The sequence below is a fragment of the Corvus kubaryi genome, unplaced genomic scaffold (genome assembly GCF_017639235.1).
Source record: "Corvus kubaryi isolate FWS band 111438036 unplaced genomic scaffold, C.kubaryi_AGA036_p1.0 76, whole genome shotgun sequence".
NCBI lineage: Eukaryota > Metazoa > Chordata > Aves > Passeriformes > Corvidae > Corvus > Corvus kubaryi.
In genome coordinates this window covers 15,039,527-15,056,626 of record NW_024582063.1, presented here as the reverse complement: position 1 = coordinate 15,056,626, position 17,100 = coordinate 15,039,527, and the positions used below count along the sequence as shown (strand labels likewise).

Below are 17,100 nucleotides of genomic sequence, written 5' to 3'. Positions count from 1 at the left end.
CGCAGCTCACTGAAAAGTGAAATGGCTTTTCTTCAGCCACTTCATCTCAGTGTAACAGCATCTATCACTCCAGCCCATGGTGTAATCTCTGGTTACAGTATGGCCAGTTAATATCCCTTCAAATAAGTGACTGCATTTCTAGCATATCAAACTTGCAGCCAAAAAAAAAAAAAAAAAAAGGAGCAAGGAGTTTTCTTGTTTGTTTAAGTGTCAAGAAAAGCCCAAAGCTGCAGTTGTCAGCAGTGCTTAAACTGGCAGACAATTTTTTGATTACTTTTTTCCCCACATTTTAGACAGAAAGGAAAAGGAATGTCTTGAGGTTAGAGCACCATGTTTTACATTTCAGTGCAACGTCATATGCATCTGAGACCTCATTCACACATAACGTCAAGATCAGTTCCACAGCTCTTACTCTGACTTATAAGACAACTATTCTTCCTGGAAAGCTGCCAGCATGTTCTGCAAATTACATAAAGCATTAAATCTTTCTGACACAGGTTCTACGATTATTTAAGAGCCTTCATCGTTTCTGTAACACAAGTCTGTGCCTAAGCACTACTCACTCCTCAGCATGTTCCTCTAACCATGCGTTCTGCACTTTCTTGACCCACAGGCTTTGGTATAATTGTCTGTTGATAAAGGATTTTTTTTAATTGCAGAATTCCTAGCAGGACAAGCTGATGCAGTCCAGATACATATACTTTAAATCCTATTTTAACCAAGTCTGCATACAGAGTATGGAGACAGATGTGTTTAAAACAGTGCAAATCAAAGACTGATTTGCAAGTTTACTGGGACTGACAAGGCCAGCCAGTTCAGGTTAGTATTTGCATCGTGAATTCTTCCAATTTTACTTGAATTCTCCTGTTATTTAGTATTGACTGTAAAGCCTAGGCTACTGGAACCAAGAGCTTTCATGAACTTCTGTACTTCAATTTTTAAAAGAACTTTCCAGACCTTACCTATGTACAATAAAGAAAAAGAAGGAAAAAAAGACAATGAGACCCAAGTATTTAATTCAAACAGCAAAATGCTCAGAAAATGAATAAAGATAAATTAAGATATTCTTTTAAAAAAACCTTATAAAATAATTTAAAAAATAGCTTTGGGGTGCAGAGCTGCTAAATTTTTGAGGGCTTCCTATATGCACTTCTTGGTATGTTTGGATATGAATACCTTGGGAGGCCCTCCCTCTCTCTCCCTCTCCCTCAATCTCATTTCAAAGTGTCACACAAAACGTTGCCTGCAAGTAATCAATTTACAACCTACTGTTTCATGGAGCTAACCATGGTTTCTTTGCAATATTAACCTTACTTTCTCGCTTTTCCAGTGCAGACAAGTGTGCTTTGAACTGAAAATGTGTTACAGTTGACCAGCTTTATTTACTTTCATAAAATTGTTTCAGACTCCTCTCCTGATAACGAGTGTCAAGAGTTCCAGGTTTCCCGTGCAGGTGCCTGCGAAACGCTGCCTCCATGGCCAAGGCCAACACCGACCCACCCGGCACAGCTGAAAACACAAACCAAAGTCTCTCCTCTCTCCAGAGTCAGAGATAGCTGATCAAAGCTCCAGCACGTTCAAACCTCTCCCCGTTCCCACACTCTTCTTTCAAAGCACTATTTGCAGCTGACATCACCCGGGCGCAGCCGCCCCGCTTCACAGAATCTCAGAATCCCAGAACGGGTCAGGTTGGAACCGACCACAGTGGGTCACTTGGGGGTTACCAACCTCCCTGCTCAAGCAGGGTCATCCCAGAGCACACGGCATAGGACTGCATCCAGACGCTTCCTGAATGTCTCCAGTGATGGAGACTCCACACTCTCTCTGGGCAACCTGCGCCTGGGCTCAGTCCTTTCCTCTGGCACAGCCACGGCTCCCTTTGCCCCGGGCCGAGCGCTCCGCCCGCCGCGCCTGGCGCCGACCCCGCTTCTTGCATCCCGGCCTGGGGGAGAGACGTGACACCCGCTCGGTTCGGCCCGGGGCACATGCCGGCCGGGCCCGGCCTGTCCCGGGAAGCCCGGCGTGCCTGCGCTGCGCCCCGGGCACCGCGACGCCCTGCGCTCCCATGACCTCGGGGTCGCTCCGCCCAGTGCGGGCAGGAAACCCCCAGCCAGTACTAACCTGACCAGGTCGGTCATACAGGATCCCACCACCACAACCTCCGCGGCCATGGCGCCGGGGCGGCCCTTGGACCCTGACCCTGACCCGCCCCGGGCCCCGCCGAGGCTTCTCGGGTTGCCATGGGCGACGGGCTGCCCGCGGGGACCTTCGCCCGGCAGGGCTGCCCCTGCCGAACGCCTGTTGCCACAACCGCCCCCCCTCCTCTTCCTCCCTGCCCCGCGCCGCTGCGGCGGCGACGGACCGAACCGCCGGCCCCCGCCCTGCGCGGCCACACAGCCCGCGCAGGCACCTGCGGCGGACGCCAATATTGGGCCAGTGAAGACCCCTCCGACCCGGGTGGGAGAGGCGGCGGCGGCGGCGCGGGGGGAGCGGAGGCGCGCACGGCGGGCGCGGGGGCGTGCACGCCGTTGCCAAGCGGCGAGTTCCGGCCGCCGTAGGTAATGGCGGGGCCGGGACGGGCGCGATGGGGCGAGCGAGCCGGGCAGGGAGAGCGGGCGGGAGCGAGCAATGCCACAGCCCTTCCCGGGACGGCGGCGGGCGGAAGGCGACCCGGCGGCGGGAGGCTCTGGCCCGGAGCCGGCGGAGGCCGGTGTTAGCGCCGCCGATGGGGCGGGGCGGGGCGGGCGCAGCGCCGCGGGTGGCGGCACCGGCTGGGGAGGGAGCAGGGCTTGGCCGGGGTCAGCCCGGAACGAGACTGATGGGCGGGAAGTTCCCCCTGAACATGGGGAAGAGCTTCTTTGTGGATGACCGAGCACTGGAACAAATTGCCCAGGGAGAGTGCGGAGTCTCCATCACTGGAGGTATTCAAGAACCGCCTGGATGCAATCCTGTGCCGTGTTCTCTAGGGTGACCCTGCCTGAGCAGGGAGGTTGGTCCAGATGACCCACTGTGGTCCCTTCCAGCCTCACCCATTCCGGGGTTCTGAGCGTTCTTCCGTGCCAGGGCTTAGGTAACTTCGGCGTTTACCCGGGGCTCCGCAGATCCACATTGCTGATCGCATTCCATGGATGTGTTCGGGCACGGCTGGAGGAGGCGGCGGTCGTGGGTCCCCTCCTTTCCCCACTCACACCCAGGCACATGTTCCTGCCACCCCCGAAGTGAAAACCACACTACCAAGCTTGCCGACGGCCACGCCAAGAGGGTTAGACAGGAGAGGTCCTGTCACGCTTCCAGGTCTCCATCACAATAGTCACCTTTTCCTTTTTAAAGCTTCACTTAATGCCCATAATGGTGTGGCCGGTGGCGGAACGACAGAGTATCTTGCATCCGGACTCTCTCTGGTGCCCAAAGCAGTGCCCGGGACTTCATGGTTGCTCTGAAGCCTGTGTAACATTAGCCCCAAGTCACAGTGATAGCCAGCTGAATCTAAGAGGATTCAACTATGAGTTTGTTTGCTTCTTTCAAAGGTTTTGTTTTGGGAGGGAAGCAGTCCAGCGAATTTTGTTTTTCTTAATTCCCCTGAGTTTGTTTGTGTTCAATTTCCAGTACTGTGGGAAACTTAAGCTGAGGAAAAAAAATGTATGTGACAACTGAAACTTAGGAAATGGGTACGAATTATGTTCTAGTTTGTAAAGCCCTTTGTTTACAAAATAAATCAGTGAGTTTAATTGATAGCAACCCTTTAAGTATTGTGTATCTGGCTTGTTAAATAGAAGGTTTTGTGATTTTTAAAAATGATGCAATAAAATACAGAAAAATGCCAAACAGTCATTTAAATCTTGTTTTGACAATATCTGCAAATTTTATTAACAAAAAGATAAGGAATCTCATTTTAAAGTTCATTTTGGAAGATGCATCTGTTCAGCTGTGATCACCACACGTATCATGTCTCGCAATTTCACCCTCATAACACTTACAGTCCCCGTAAAATGTGTCATTATCAGAACCAGTTCTGAGATCTTAATGTATAACTTCAGGATTGCTAGAAGGATAGCTTGTTTTTCAGCATGTTCTCATGGTTTAAGAAGTTCTTACTTTCATCAGTCCAGCTGCCCCTGCTTGAAATTACTCTTCCCTACAGCAGAGCTGGCAGACTGAAGTATGTGTCCTGTTGTAACCATTCTTGTGCAAAGTATTTTAGCTTAAACTAATTTTTTATTAGCAGTTTAGTCTAAGCCATTAGACTTTGCACTGAAATATGTCAAGTATGGGCTTGTGTCCTCTCAGTCCCTCTGGGGAAGAATAAAGGTGAGCAGGCAGAAATTTTTAGTAGAAAAGTAGCAAACCAGAGGTAGTATCTTAAACTGCTGTAGGTGTTTGCTAAACAAACTTAAGTTGTTCCACTGTCAATTAAACAAATCATCTATGAGAACACATTATGTGTCAGGGCATGGATACTTAGTCTTCAGTTTCTTCACTGCCATAAAATGTAGGAGCCAGTGTATTAAAGATAATTACTATTTTTAGGAAGTCTTACTTTATTAATGTTTCTGTTTACCTTAAAGTGCCTGGCCTTTGCTTTATTAAGATACACTCTGAATAGCTAGGACAAACACTCTTGATCATTGCTTCCTGCTACTCCAGTGTGAATGGCTTTCATGAGAACAGAATGTGAAATTTAATGTTGCTCCCAGTTACAGAGATTTAGTAGATTCTGTAGAATACCCATTAGTTACTAATTAATGCTTGTAAACTGAGTGTGAGAAACAACAGAAAATTGCAGTTATTGCCATGAGCTGTTCACACTCTTGTTATAGAACACTTACTAATACAGCAGTCCATATGCAGCATTTTAGAGAAAGTGAATGCAGTGCATATTGGTGTTTCCCAATTAAATGGATATTTTTAAAAATATTTTTTAATCCTCAGGGTTTATGTATAAGCTCTTCTGTCCCACTTATCAGTGGCAAGTTTATGTCACCTTTAGTCATTTACAGCCTTGTTTTCTAAAATTGCCGAGTTCAGTTAATTTTCATGTGAAGCTCCGTGCCTTAGAATGTGATCAAATATGTTAACATTTTAATAGGTTGGTTATCCTTTTTTCCTCCCACTTCTACCACAGTCTGTTGTTGTCCATGTACTCTAGTCTTTTTGTGGTGCAATGAATTCGAATGTGTGTATGCTCAGTTTCTGCATTTCACCTAGAAAGCAACGGGTTCCTAAAGCGTGCTAAATTAATGGCCTAATTGATTTAGCATAAGGTCACACAATTGCAAGCACTTCTGAACAAGCTGTGCTTAGAATGTGCGTACATCAGCTTCCTGATCTGTTACGTGAAGGAAGATGAAGATGCCTTTCAAAGAGTATGGTGATGGCACTGAAAGAGAAGCAGTGTTAGCTTTTAAAAGGCATCATGGAGTCCTATAAATTGCTGCCTAATGAAGTAGCATAAAAGTAATACTGATTATAGGCACACTAGTGCTCTTAGAAATTGCAGGTGAGAATACAGAGAGGTATCAAACCCCTGGGCCCATTGCTGTTAATGTAAGTCCCATTGATTTCAGGGAAAGTAGAAAAAGTGTGACTTGTCAATTACCGACTGACTGGGAATGCCCAAAAGAAGGGTTAGGCTGTGAAGTGTCAGAGTGGCCCTCAGTTTTCTTTCTCAGAGGGATCAGGCCTTAGTTAAAAGTGCCTAGGACAAAATTCTGGCTTTATGTTCATACTGAATAAACAGGCTTCATTGAATGTTGCAGAGGTGGGAGGAAAAAACCTACCTCTGTTTATTTTTTCATTCTAAACCTGTGCACACTTCAGTTACTCTACATTCGTGGTCTTTTGCATGCTTAGCTTTTTTTCTGTTGGTGTTTGCAGAGTACATGTGAATCTACATCAAGTAAGTAGTATTTTTTAAATTTAATATTCTCCCTTTGCTGTCCCTTTGCAGCTCAAGACAAAAGGAAGGAGGAACGTATTAAAATGTCACCTGAAGTGGCCTTGAACAGAATTTCTCCAGCACTTTCGCCCTTCATTTCCAGTGTGGTCAGAAATGGAAAAGTAGGACTAGATGCTACTAATTGTTTACGGATTACAGACTTGAAATCTGGGTGAGTTCCTCATCCAAAAAGAACACCCAACCCCTCCCAGTTAAGTTGTCTTTTCAGAACAGAGTTTGATTAGGTTCATGTGTTTAAGCATTTTGAACGCAGCTGGAGCTGACATACTAGCTGACATACTAGCTACATTATTTTTTGTCTTGCTACCATTTTTTCGTTTGGGAGACTAAATTTGTCATATTTTTGGCAATGATAATCTTGTTAGAACACTTTCATCGCTGCCACTTGATAGTGCTGGTTTTCAGCAATGAGATAGTTATAAACACTTTTTTCTGTTGTTTAACACTTGCTTACTTGATCTTCTCTGTAAACCAAAATTTGAAAGACAAATTTGTGCGATCTTACCTGTAGTCATGAATATGCCGAAACAGAAGAAAAAGTAACTTTTCCTTTATGTGATCTCCCTCAAGTTCAATGCATCAGGTAGCTCTAGGGCCAAGTGTTTGAAATAAGCCAAGCTGCTCCTTTTATTTTCAAAAAGCGTTCAGATTAGTTTTCAGGTAGTGGTAAAATTTGGGGATTTGCATATACAAACAGACTTTGGTGTATAACCTCTGTGAATAATACATGAAGAGAGTGAAATGTTTAGATGACATATGTCAGAAATTGCTTTATTCTTATAGAGTTGGGCATCTTAACAGCACGTTTTTGATTCGGATATTTTTTTGCTACAGGACCTCAGAGCCTGAAATTACTTTTGCTTCAGGTATACAAATCATCTTGCTTGTACAAACTACTGCTTTGTGTATCATTTTGGATGTTAGCATAATACCATAGATGTTCAGAACCACCACAAATCGCTATTGTTTAAAATACAGTTCTGCTGAAAACTTTGTTTAATGTTCTTCTGAAGGCTGTTTTATTACGGTTTCATGAAAAGCTTTGGAGGTGCTTTTCTGGTTGTAACAGTGGCTTTTCCAGAAGGAGGTTTGAATTCTAGGGTTAGTTTGAACCCTGTGAGGTGCTGGGACAAAGTACAGATTTACTTGGAGGTCTAAGAAGCCATGACTTTTGTTATTAGTGTTGACTGACTTGACATTTAGGCTTGCAAATTATGTAAGACAGGCTGAGCAGTTCTGCATCTGCTGCTGTCATTTCATGCTAGATCTTGGTTTCTCTTGAACTAGTCTTCTAGGAAAGCTGAGATGGGAGCTATCTTACATTTTTCAAATTCAAATCTTAGGAGAAAGGAATAAAAAAGAAAAGTAGAGAGAAAACACAACTGTTTGTTGGGAGGTAGGTAAGGGTTTTGCTCTCTACCCACTGAATGTTTATGCTGCCTGCCTTTAAAATAAGGGATTAAAATAATAAAAAGTGGTGTTTTCTAGCTGACTCTTTTCAGGGGAATTTTTAATAGGTGTCTAAAGTTTTTGGCCACTGATCTTGCCAAGAAGATCTTGTATTTGCTTTGTTAAAACCTGAATGTTTTCCAAGAGTTTATTCTTCAAAAAAAAATTAAAGCTGCCAGCAGCTGCACCTGTCACCCAAACACAGTGATTCAAATTGTATAGTAACTCTGTTGAACGTGGAGTCCACACACAAGTACAGCACCTGACAGAGGTTGTCTCATGTCTTGTTCAAAGACACTGGTCCACCTAAATGCACATGTTAGAAATACTTTTTTCCTTGTTCTGGAATGTAAGCATGATTCTCATTCTTTATGTTGGGGCTTTGTTTTGGCTTGAGGTTGTTAGGAGATGGAATCAGGTTAATCAAGATTTTTCATTCACTTCAGAATTATTTTAAGGGTTTTTTTGTTTGTTTTTTTTTGGTACAGTTAGGTTCTTAAAACCATTGTTGTAAACAGTTAATTAACAATTGCCTGAAATGTCTTTGAAATGTAAATTTCATGCATGTGTTTTTAGGAAAGATTTTTGTTTGTCACAAATGGTAAATTGTAAATGTAAATAGTTGGTTATTTAAACAGAAAATTTTCAGTTCATGCATTTGTGTGGAAATACAAAATTCTTGTGATTTAGTGCTTTATGCTGTTGCTGAACTGGTAAACAGTGCAGAATTACTGACCATAAGATGGATGAATCACAGAATTACAGAGATGTCCCTTCCATAACTCAGGTTCTAGTTCAGTGGTCTTTAACCTTTGATACAGGAGTTCTTTGATACTTCACAGACTGTTTCTCAGAGTCTCATGTCAGTTAATAAATAACAAAATCCCCAACCCACAGCTTTTGTTAGTAGATTTAAATATTTGTTGCTGGATACTGACTGTATAGGAAACTTTGTAAGGCTCTGAGAGTTCAAAAATGAATTGAAGGCCATATGCCTACTTTCCTCCCCTGTCCTCACATCACAAGATTATCCAAGCCCCTGTATACTTTCACTTTCATGATGCTTTTTTAAAAGGAAGGAAAATAATGCAGACAAAATCAGAGGCAAATGTAGGTGATATCAGCATGAAGAAACAGAACTGTGAGACCACTGAAGTTGGGCATTAATGGGAAGAAAATGAGGAGAACTATTTTTAGAGAAAAAGTTGAGGATATCAATTGCAAAATTCCCTTCAGTTTCAATGGGTTGAAATCAGACTTTAAACTTAAAAAGTGGAACCAGGCAGGTTAGGCAGAGCTGCTAGATTAAATGTTTGAAGTTAGATAAAGAGCAGTTCTTGATCTCAAACGAATATGACCATTTGGGAGTAGTATGAGTTCAGAAAATTTTGCTTTTGCATGGTGATTGTACATTTATTGGCACAGTAAAGGGGTTGTACCCATGCTAGTCTAGGCTGTTAAGACCCTTGCCTAGCCTGAGTTTATTACAGAACAGGCAAATATTTCCTGCTTTAACTGGTGTGTTGGGTGGAAGATTTTTAATAATAAATAAATACTATTTTACTGTAACCTTTAAAAGCTTAAAATACTTAAGGTGATCACCTCAATAGCTATTAATTTTGAAAATAAAAGCATCTGTAAGCTTCTGGGGAGGAGCTATAGGTTGCTTCACTGTCACATACCACACTTAACTCCTAGAGAAAATGAGGAGTTACTGTTGTTACACCCCTTCTCTAATGAACCAGTGCTTTACAATGTATAGCAAAATAAAATGTTCAAACTGAAGATCCATCCATTCTCATTTCTTAGGTTTTAGAAACAGGAGCTGTGGTTAACAAGGGAATGATGGTAACATACAGAATAAAGTAGTATTTCTAAGGCCTTGCCCACTCAGAGCCTTGGTTTAGACATTCTCAAAAGCAGAAAGAATTTCCTTTCTGTTTCACCAGTAGAAGATTAACTTCCAGATTTTAGCCTATCATGTCAGTTGATTTTGATTTGTAAATGGCAAGCATATTAAGCCTTTAATTATTTGAAAAGTCAAACCATATGTCAGATAGTTTTAGTAAGGAACTTGTTTTGCACTTACTCTGACTTATTGCTGAGATTGACAACTTTTGTTGTGTTTTATAAACTGTATTAAAGAGCTGATGTTAGATGTATGAAGTATGATGATATGTTAATTTACTTTGCTTTCAAGTGTGGGAGGGAAATATGTCATAGTAAGGAAATCCTATTGTTTTGCAGTCTTTGAGTATGTAAATGTTTTATAATAATATGTTACAGTTTCATAATGTCTGTGTGTTTTACAAACTTATTAGACAGTACCAGTCTCATAAGACACTTACATATATTTACATCTGTGAGTAGGATATTCAGGACCAAGTACATTTATAGAATTTATATGGCCCCTGCTGATGCAGACCCCCAAATGAAGCTCAGCAATATGGCATGACAGGAAAGAAAGAAACTCTTCAACAGAAATACTAATAAAAGTTAGGTGGCCAAGTTTTCTTGTAAATAGGGCCCCACAGTGAAGGAAAGTAGAACTGGGGTGTAAGGTCACGTCTGAAATACAGCACCTTTAGCAGCATTGATTCAGGTGATAAGAAAACCCTGGCAGGCGTCTCTGTTGCATTAATAAAAGACATTCTTTGAGATGACAGAATGGATCAAAGCGTTTTTAACTCTGGCATAGGATATTACTTTGTTCTAGACCCAAAGAAAATACTGCTGTCAATTGAGTCAATGCCATTTATTGTATCATTCAGTTAATCTCTACTAGTGTCTCTTTGAAATACTGACCCATCTTAATTAGATATTAAAATCTACTCATAACCAACTGAATTGTGGCTGAGGCATTTTTCTTAGCATTTACACATATAATCATGGGAAAGATGTTGAATAGGGAGAAGTGATTATTATGTAGATTTAGAAATAGAGGATATTTTCCTATGTGAAGGGTGTTTAATTGTTGTATAATGTAGAATCCAGTTATTTAAGAGACTGCTGCTTTTCCTATGGTGCGTTCCAAGAGTGAAAGACATAGTTGTGGTGGTCAATGCCTTTGAGAGATCTTTTTTTCCCCTACAGCTGTTCATCAGGGCCCATGCTTGAGTTTCAAATTATGCTGCAAGCCTATTCTTACTCAACAAACTTGATTTTGTTTTTTGAAATTACTTTGATGTGTTCCACCAGGCAAAATTTCAAAATGAATACAGTGATTTAAAGCTGCATATATTAAGATTCTATTTTTTTTTAGTTATCCACTCAGAACAAAATTTTAAATTTCATACTTATATGGTTGTATTTATTCCATATTTATGAGAAGATTAATTGTGGAATTTTTATGTAAGTGATTTGTAGTAAACCGTGTTAGTATTTTGTTCTTTTCGCCTGTCTGATACACTGTTAATTTCTGCCTCTCTGTTTGATATTGAGCTATGTGTGCAAGTAGTTATGTTCCTGAAAGAAACCTGTATGAAGAATGGTCAAAAGAATGTAATTCTTTCTGGAGTAAATTTCTTCTGGAGTAAATTTCAACATAAAAAATTACTATCAAGCTGTAATAAGATATTTATAACTTTATTGCCCTGCTTCCTAGTGAGCAGTGATGATTTACTTTTTTTGTGTTATCAAGTAGACTGCAATATGCTTTGGTATTTCCCTTTCTTTTGGGCATTTCCCTTTTTAAAGTAAATATGCATTTTTATGTGCATATTTTGTGAAATAATGTTGGTTTTAGCTGTGAAGTACTATTACAGTACTGTAGCAGTTATTAAAGCTTTTGCTTGATCTTTTGCTTTTGATTAATTTAAATTGAAAAATTCAGCTTCAGTTGCTTGGGGAAGGTTCATATCCATCATTCACATTGGTGTCTGTAGGTAATTTTTTTAACATGTGTTTACATTTTGTTTATGTATAAAGTTTAATGAATCTGACTCTTCTGAACACAAGTACTATGAAAAGCTGTTTTTCAAAATAGCTATGTTTTGTGTAAAATGTGTACTTGAAAGGATGTGGCAGTTTCTAGGAGAGGTGTGGTCTTACGAGTCCTTTACTGCTATATTGGACAAGTCTTGAACTATTACCTTTTCACAAAGTAAGTTGTTTCATTCCAGTTTCTGATGACAAATACATTTCTTCACTGCTAAGAATCTTACTACTAGAAGTTTGTTGTCGCTCAAGTAAAATGTAAAAGACTGAAGCTCTGATGGGACAGTTTGATAGAATTGGTGCTGTGGAGCAGCACTTGGAACTGTGAACAGCAGTTTTTCTGTGCTGGTTAAAAAAGACTTTACTTGTCTCCGAGGTTGCACTGCCCTGCATTTGGTTCTGAATGATGAAAAAACAAAGGCAAAATGTCTGTCTGGTAGAAGATCTAAGTGCAGGGCGTACATTTGGCAATGGTTTTGTAAATATTCTCCACAAAGTTTGGCATTCTTTTTACACCAGTTTTAAACAAGGTGCTTGAAGTTCAGAATAAAAAAAGAGTGTGTTTGTCAGTTTCAAGTGCTATGAGGAAAGAAAGGATTTTAAAAAGTGAAGGTAGCCCTAGAAAATTGCAGTAACTTGGGCTCTCATTTAAAAGACTGTATGCATTTTCCTGAGATTTTTTCAGTTTAAATAACTACACAATATGTCTTTACTGGTATTTTCAGATGGGGACAGTGAGTAGCTTCCTCTTGTTTGACCTTGAAAAAGATAAATGCCATATTTATCACTTCTATTATTTAATAAAAATGAGAAGAAACTTGATACAAGTGTTTCTTTTCTGTGTAAAGAGAGCATCATATGACGTAGTACCAATACGTATTATGGGAAAGAGAGCAAAAAAATAAGCCCAATATAAAGCCCTCTAAACTTACATTGCCTAAAAAACTCAACCCCAGATTCCTGTGCATCACTGTATGCATTGCTGAAATAATATCTTTAAACCAAAAATACGACAGAGTAATGGTTGATCTGTTTTGGATGGTCAGTTATTTTTTCACTAGAAAAACCTGATTAGATTGGTCTTGTTTATAGTTAGGGCTACCAGGGACCTTTTGAAATGTCTCCCGATTTATATTATTTCTTTCTCTCTTTTCTACCCCTTCTTCCTCTAGAATGTTAGTTTCAGTCTCTTCAGTAAACATTTGTGAGTTTTTTGTGCGCTTCACCCATGGATGGGGGGGGGGCGGGAGGCGGGGTTTGGTGGGGTGAGTGAAACATTGTTTCATGTTCTTTGTTAAGAACTCTTCTGTACTGAGAATTTTTGAACTAATAGATGTTGATTATCTGTCCTGTTTTCCAGGCTGCCATGAGTGTTAGTCATAAGCCTTAACTTAAACCCTATAGAAGTGATATGGTTTCAGGCCAACTGCAAACAGACAGTGAAGACACTTAGAAGGAATAATTTCCTTAGAGATTTCTAGTGGTGTAGTTTCTTCCCTGTACCTGTCTTTCATTGTTTTAGTTTTAACCTGTTGCACATAGGCAAAATTCAGTTTTAATAGATAGATGCAGAAAAGGGAAGAACTTAGGGGTGTAGGGGAGGTATTGGAAGTGGCATAAAGACAGGTCAAGGCATCTCTGGTGGGCTGGGGACTCAGACTTATGAGAACTTAGGGCAGACTGGACCCTCTTTTCACTGGGATCTGAAGGTGCTGTGCTTATAAATAGTCTTGTCATTGCAGGAGGTCCTGTGTAGTTTTCTGTGCCTGTGAGGCTGATAAGACATGATGCTGGGAGAAAACAGTAAACTAGACTGTGAAGGCAAGGACAAGCATTTGCAGGGAAGAAGAGGATTTTTTGGACCGCCATCAAGAAAAATGTACATGCACCTCCTTTCTTTAGGTGTAGTTAGATGGGACCATGGGAAGAGTGATGCGTAATTTTATGTTTTATGGTGTAATCTTGAAAACAGTAGTAGCACTGTTGAGGTGGCTGTGAACTGTGAGAATTAATGTGAGAATGAGAAGTTAGAGAAAGACAAGGTGAGCTTAGGGGTTCCAGAGCACGACTTCTGGAGAAAATGTAACATGCGGTGATGTGGGGCTTGCTTTCTGCAGGTGCGGTTCCACAGGGTGGCCTGGTGTAATTTTACCTGTGAATTTCCTTTTCCTTCTGCTCTTTTTAGTCTACTGCATATCTTTAATGTTGTAATTAATCTAAAATAATGCTAGAAAGAGGAGAACTACTGATACTTTTATTTAGATGTTATCTTTTTCATAGGCTTTCTTCTGTGTCTCCAGCCTTGTAATACTTTATATAAATATACATAATTTGAAGTTGCCGTTTTGAATACTGCAGACTGTGGATTTATGTTCTAAATGTGGTGATCCTTGCTTGACGTAACTTTCACATCCAAAAAATTGAATTCATCATTGTTGTATTAACATAAATTTCTTCTGAGAGTCTATGAATTAGGAAATCAACTAATATAGGTATCTGTGATCAAAAAGATCTAAAACTCTGCAATTAGAAGAACACTTTGAAAAGGAAATATGAAAGACATAGGATCACTGGATCCCTCCTAATATTCATAGAATCATAGAATGGTTTGGCTTAGAAGGGACCTTAAAGATCATGTAGTTCCAACCCCCCCATCCTGGGCAGGGCAATCCCCTATTTGTTGTTTAGTTTTGTTAAAGGGGGAAAATATATAAACATGGCCTATGATTTTAGTCCTTGAAGTTTTTCCCTGATACCAATTCATTGCATTTTGCAATAAAATAAACACTTCTATGGTATGAAATAAGTTACTTAGAAAATGGATTGGGAGTCTTTATGGCTACTACTGCCAATATTGTGAGCAATGCTACATGACTTAAGAAAGCTGATGTTTATAATAGCTCAACTTTTGTGATTTGCTGTGAGTATGCTTTTTCTGTGAACACTGGAAGGATATGAAACTCCAGGTGGTTGACTGTAATTTCATACTTGGTGAAGAATGGTTCTCTTTTAGAGTAATCTAAAAGTAAAAATGTTCCCTGTCTGATTCTGTTTTTCTTTCTCCAGAAATGGAGTTCAGTGAACAGCAGAATTGAAACATGTGACACATTATTAGGTTGTAACTCATTGCAAAGTAATAGATAATTGAATGGTAGCTGTGAAAATCTGAAACATGGTTTGAATGTGTCAAGAGGGGAGGGAGATGAAGTAAATCCAAAGGATGCATCTGCCACTCCCTCATACTCTTTGCTAAAAATTTGCTTATGAGATCCAAGGATTTGGGATACAGCTGGTCTTAAAGTATAATGAAGTAGTGCCTTTTCCTTGCATGAACATGTGACAGTTTATGATATTGCGAATTCACTAGTGTATTTACCTAAACCTACTGTGTTATTAATGTTATCCCATTGCAATTGTCTTTATTTCTGTTCAATTTTTGATCATTCCCTCATTAAAATTTCCATTTTCTGTTTCTGTTTCATTCTTTTGAGGCGTGTGTGCCATGTGTGGTCTTTAAAAAGAATTACATGCAATTACCGGAGTATAAAAGATCTTGCTTACAAAGGAAATCAGTTTGATTATCAGTGTTTCTAAAGCATGTTTGCAAAATGTTTTGTTGAAAACTTCGTCAATGCTTAATTATTTTTTTAAATTAGTATCATAATTAGCTCCCTGAGACCAAATAATAATCATCTCCCACCCTAAACTAAAGAGATTTTGTGAATGGAAACTTTTGAGATAGTTTGTTCTTCAGAGCTTTTCTTTCAAGCCCACTTGCAAGTACAGTGGATGTGGTACTTCACGTTTCTTTTTTTGTGGTAGCCCCTTCCAACCTGTCCTGCTATGGTGACTGGAAAGGAGCTGTTCTAAACCCAGCCATACTAGGCTAAATGAACAGGGAGCTTGGTGCTAAAAAACCACCAGAATCATGTGAAGTTTATATGTGTTTTAATTTAATGTAGAAATTCTCTGAGATTATTTCAAAATGTGTATATAGGTGTGCTTCCTCTGTTTCCCTCATAGAAGCTGGGCTGCACATCTCCCTCCAGCAGAGGCAGCCATATTTTGGCAACTGCAGAACTCTTGCCACAAGACTCAGGCAGCTGCAAAGGACATTTGTAGTTCTAGAAGTCCCAGAGCTCTCCCCACCTGCAACATCTGCTTTGGCAAACCCTCACTCATATTAAGAAAAACTACATTTTCTGTTAATATACAAGTGCTGTATTTGTTTTACTAAAATAGTCATAAGATGCTTTTCTGTAGTGTTTCTAGTGAAAGCAGGTTGCTGGCAGCTGAATGGATTTTAAATAGTTATTTGAACTTTACTTTTAAAAAATGCAAATCTCCCTATAGGTGCAGAAGGGAAGTAGGGTTTGTTTTTCTGGTATATATGTTCTGCCTCACATCCCACTGCTTTCTAAAAGTTCCAGTTAGTGCGATGAACTTCTTAAAAGACAACATAAATATATGTATAGGAAAATCAGCATTTGCAGTAGATGAAGGTTATATTGAGGATATAGTTGACATATCTGGAGACACCTTGGAATTTCTCAGATGATAACTGTGGTTTGAAATGCTGTTGCAATAGTGGAATATCACCTATACTATCAGGATTCAAAACCAGCATCATCATCTGTATTGCAATACCAGAAGTAGTCTTCGTCTATAGTTTAATTTTATACAAAGTTTGAAGAAACCAGATAGGGTACAAATGAGTTTCATGAGATCCGTGGGTTTATCTACTGGGAAGTTTTTTTAATAATTATCAGTTGACTTTCAGATTTTAATATTTTAATTAAGAGATGCATTTAAGTAGTGATTAAATTTAACTGGGTTTTAATTTCCCAAAAGCAGTGGTGTGTGTCTTTTCAGTCCAAGTCCCTCTCTCTCTCTCATATGTGTAATACATATGTCTATATAGAAGGGAAACTGAAGATGGAAATTGGTTGACTAGACCATCTTTTTCCCATTTCAAATTTTGCCTGATTGATAGAATATTGGTTGGATCTGTTTGTTTTCAAGAGCAGCTGCTCAATACTCTAAATACTGTGTAGGAGCTTGTAAAGCTTTGTGGGGTGCTGCAGGGAGCTACCACCTGATACAGGGTTTTGTCATCAGTGTCAATGCTCTAAAATGTGGTTTTCACCATTTTTCTGTTTCCTGTTCCTTGCAAAAAACCTGTCACCTGCTGGCCTTCCTTCTATTCACCTCCACCCTCCACACACTTTAATTATTATCATGCCTCTGTACATGGTGTACCCATCTGTTGTGAATTCTGCAATTAATTCTTAATTAAGTGGGATTAAATACTGTGTCTTCAAGGAACACTGGAGCAGATTTCCATCTACAAAAATTGGAGGAAATAAGAATCTGAAGGTGTCGACAAAGGCTGTTCTACTGGAATTGAACACTGAGGTGCTTTTCTTAGCAAATGCCATATAAAAGTTTTGGGTGGAATTTTGAGTTTGCTGCCTCTTATTAGTAACAAACAATCAAATTGTCTTTGCTTCTTAACTGTATTTGACTCTTGCTGGCAAAACCTTCAGCCTCTGGAACTCTGATTGAACTGTGTCTCATCATTCCTAAAATAATATTCATTCTTAGCCTCTTGTATTATGAAAGTAACTTGACCTCTTTTCCCCATAACAGTATCTTTATAGGACACATATAGGAACAGTAGGAAGCATATCCTAGGTGTAGTGGGAAGGGTTGGGAATACAGCCAGTGCTCAGAACTGACTCTGTGGTGTTGCTTTTTCT

The 17,100-nt window shown here is 40.0% G+C and overlaps 2 protein-coding genes across 3 annotated transcripts in view; one reads left to right on the top strand and one right to left on the bottom strand.

Moving 5' to 3' along the window:
- Window positions 1-2,267, bottom strand: part of RBKS (ribokinase) — a 71,683-nt gene extending 69,416 nt beyond the window's left edge. The window contains exon 1 of the mRNA XM_042051607.1: window positions 2,122-2,267. Coding sequence (XP_041907541.1) covers window positions 2,122-2,171 — 50 coding nt within the window. The 5' untranslated portion in view covers window positions 2,172-2,267. The remainder of the gene's footprint in view (window positions 1-2,121) is intronic.
- Window positions 2,268-2,452: 185 nt separating this feature from the next.
- Window positions 2,453-17,100, top strand: part of BABAM2 (BRISC and BRCA1 A complex member 2) — a 171,790-nt gene continuing 157,142 nt past the window's right edge. Inside the window, exons 1-2 of one of the 2 annotated variants that reach the window (XM_042051606.1) lie at window positions 2,453-2,558; window positions 5,948-6,107. In XM_042051606.1, coding sequence (XP_041907540.1) covers window positions 5,980-6,107 — 128 coding nt within the window. In that variant the 5' untranslated portion in view covers window positions 2,453-2,558; window positions 5,948-5,979. Of the gene's footprint in view, window positions 2,559-2,803; window positions 2,922-5,947; window positions 6,108-17,100 lie in introns of those variants that run through there. The other variant, XM_042051605.1, reaches the window with a different exon arrangement.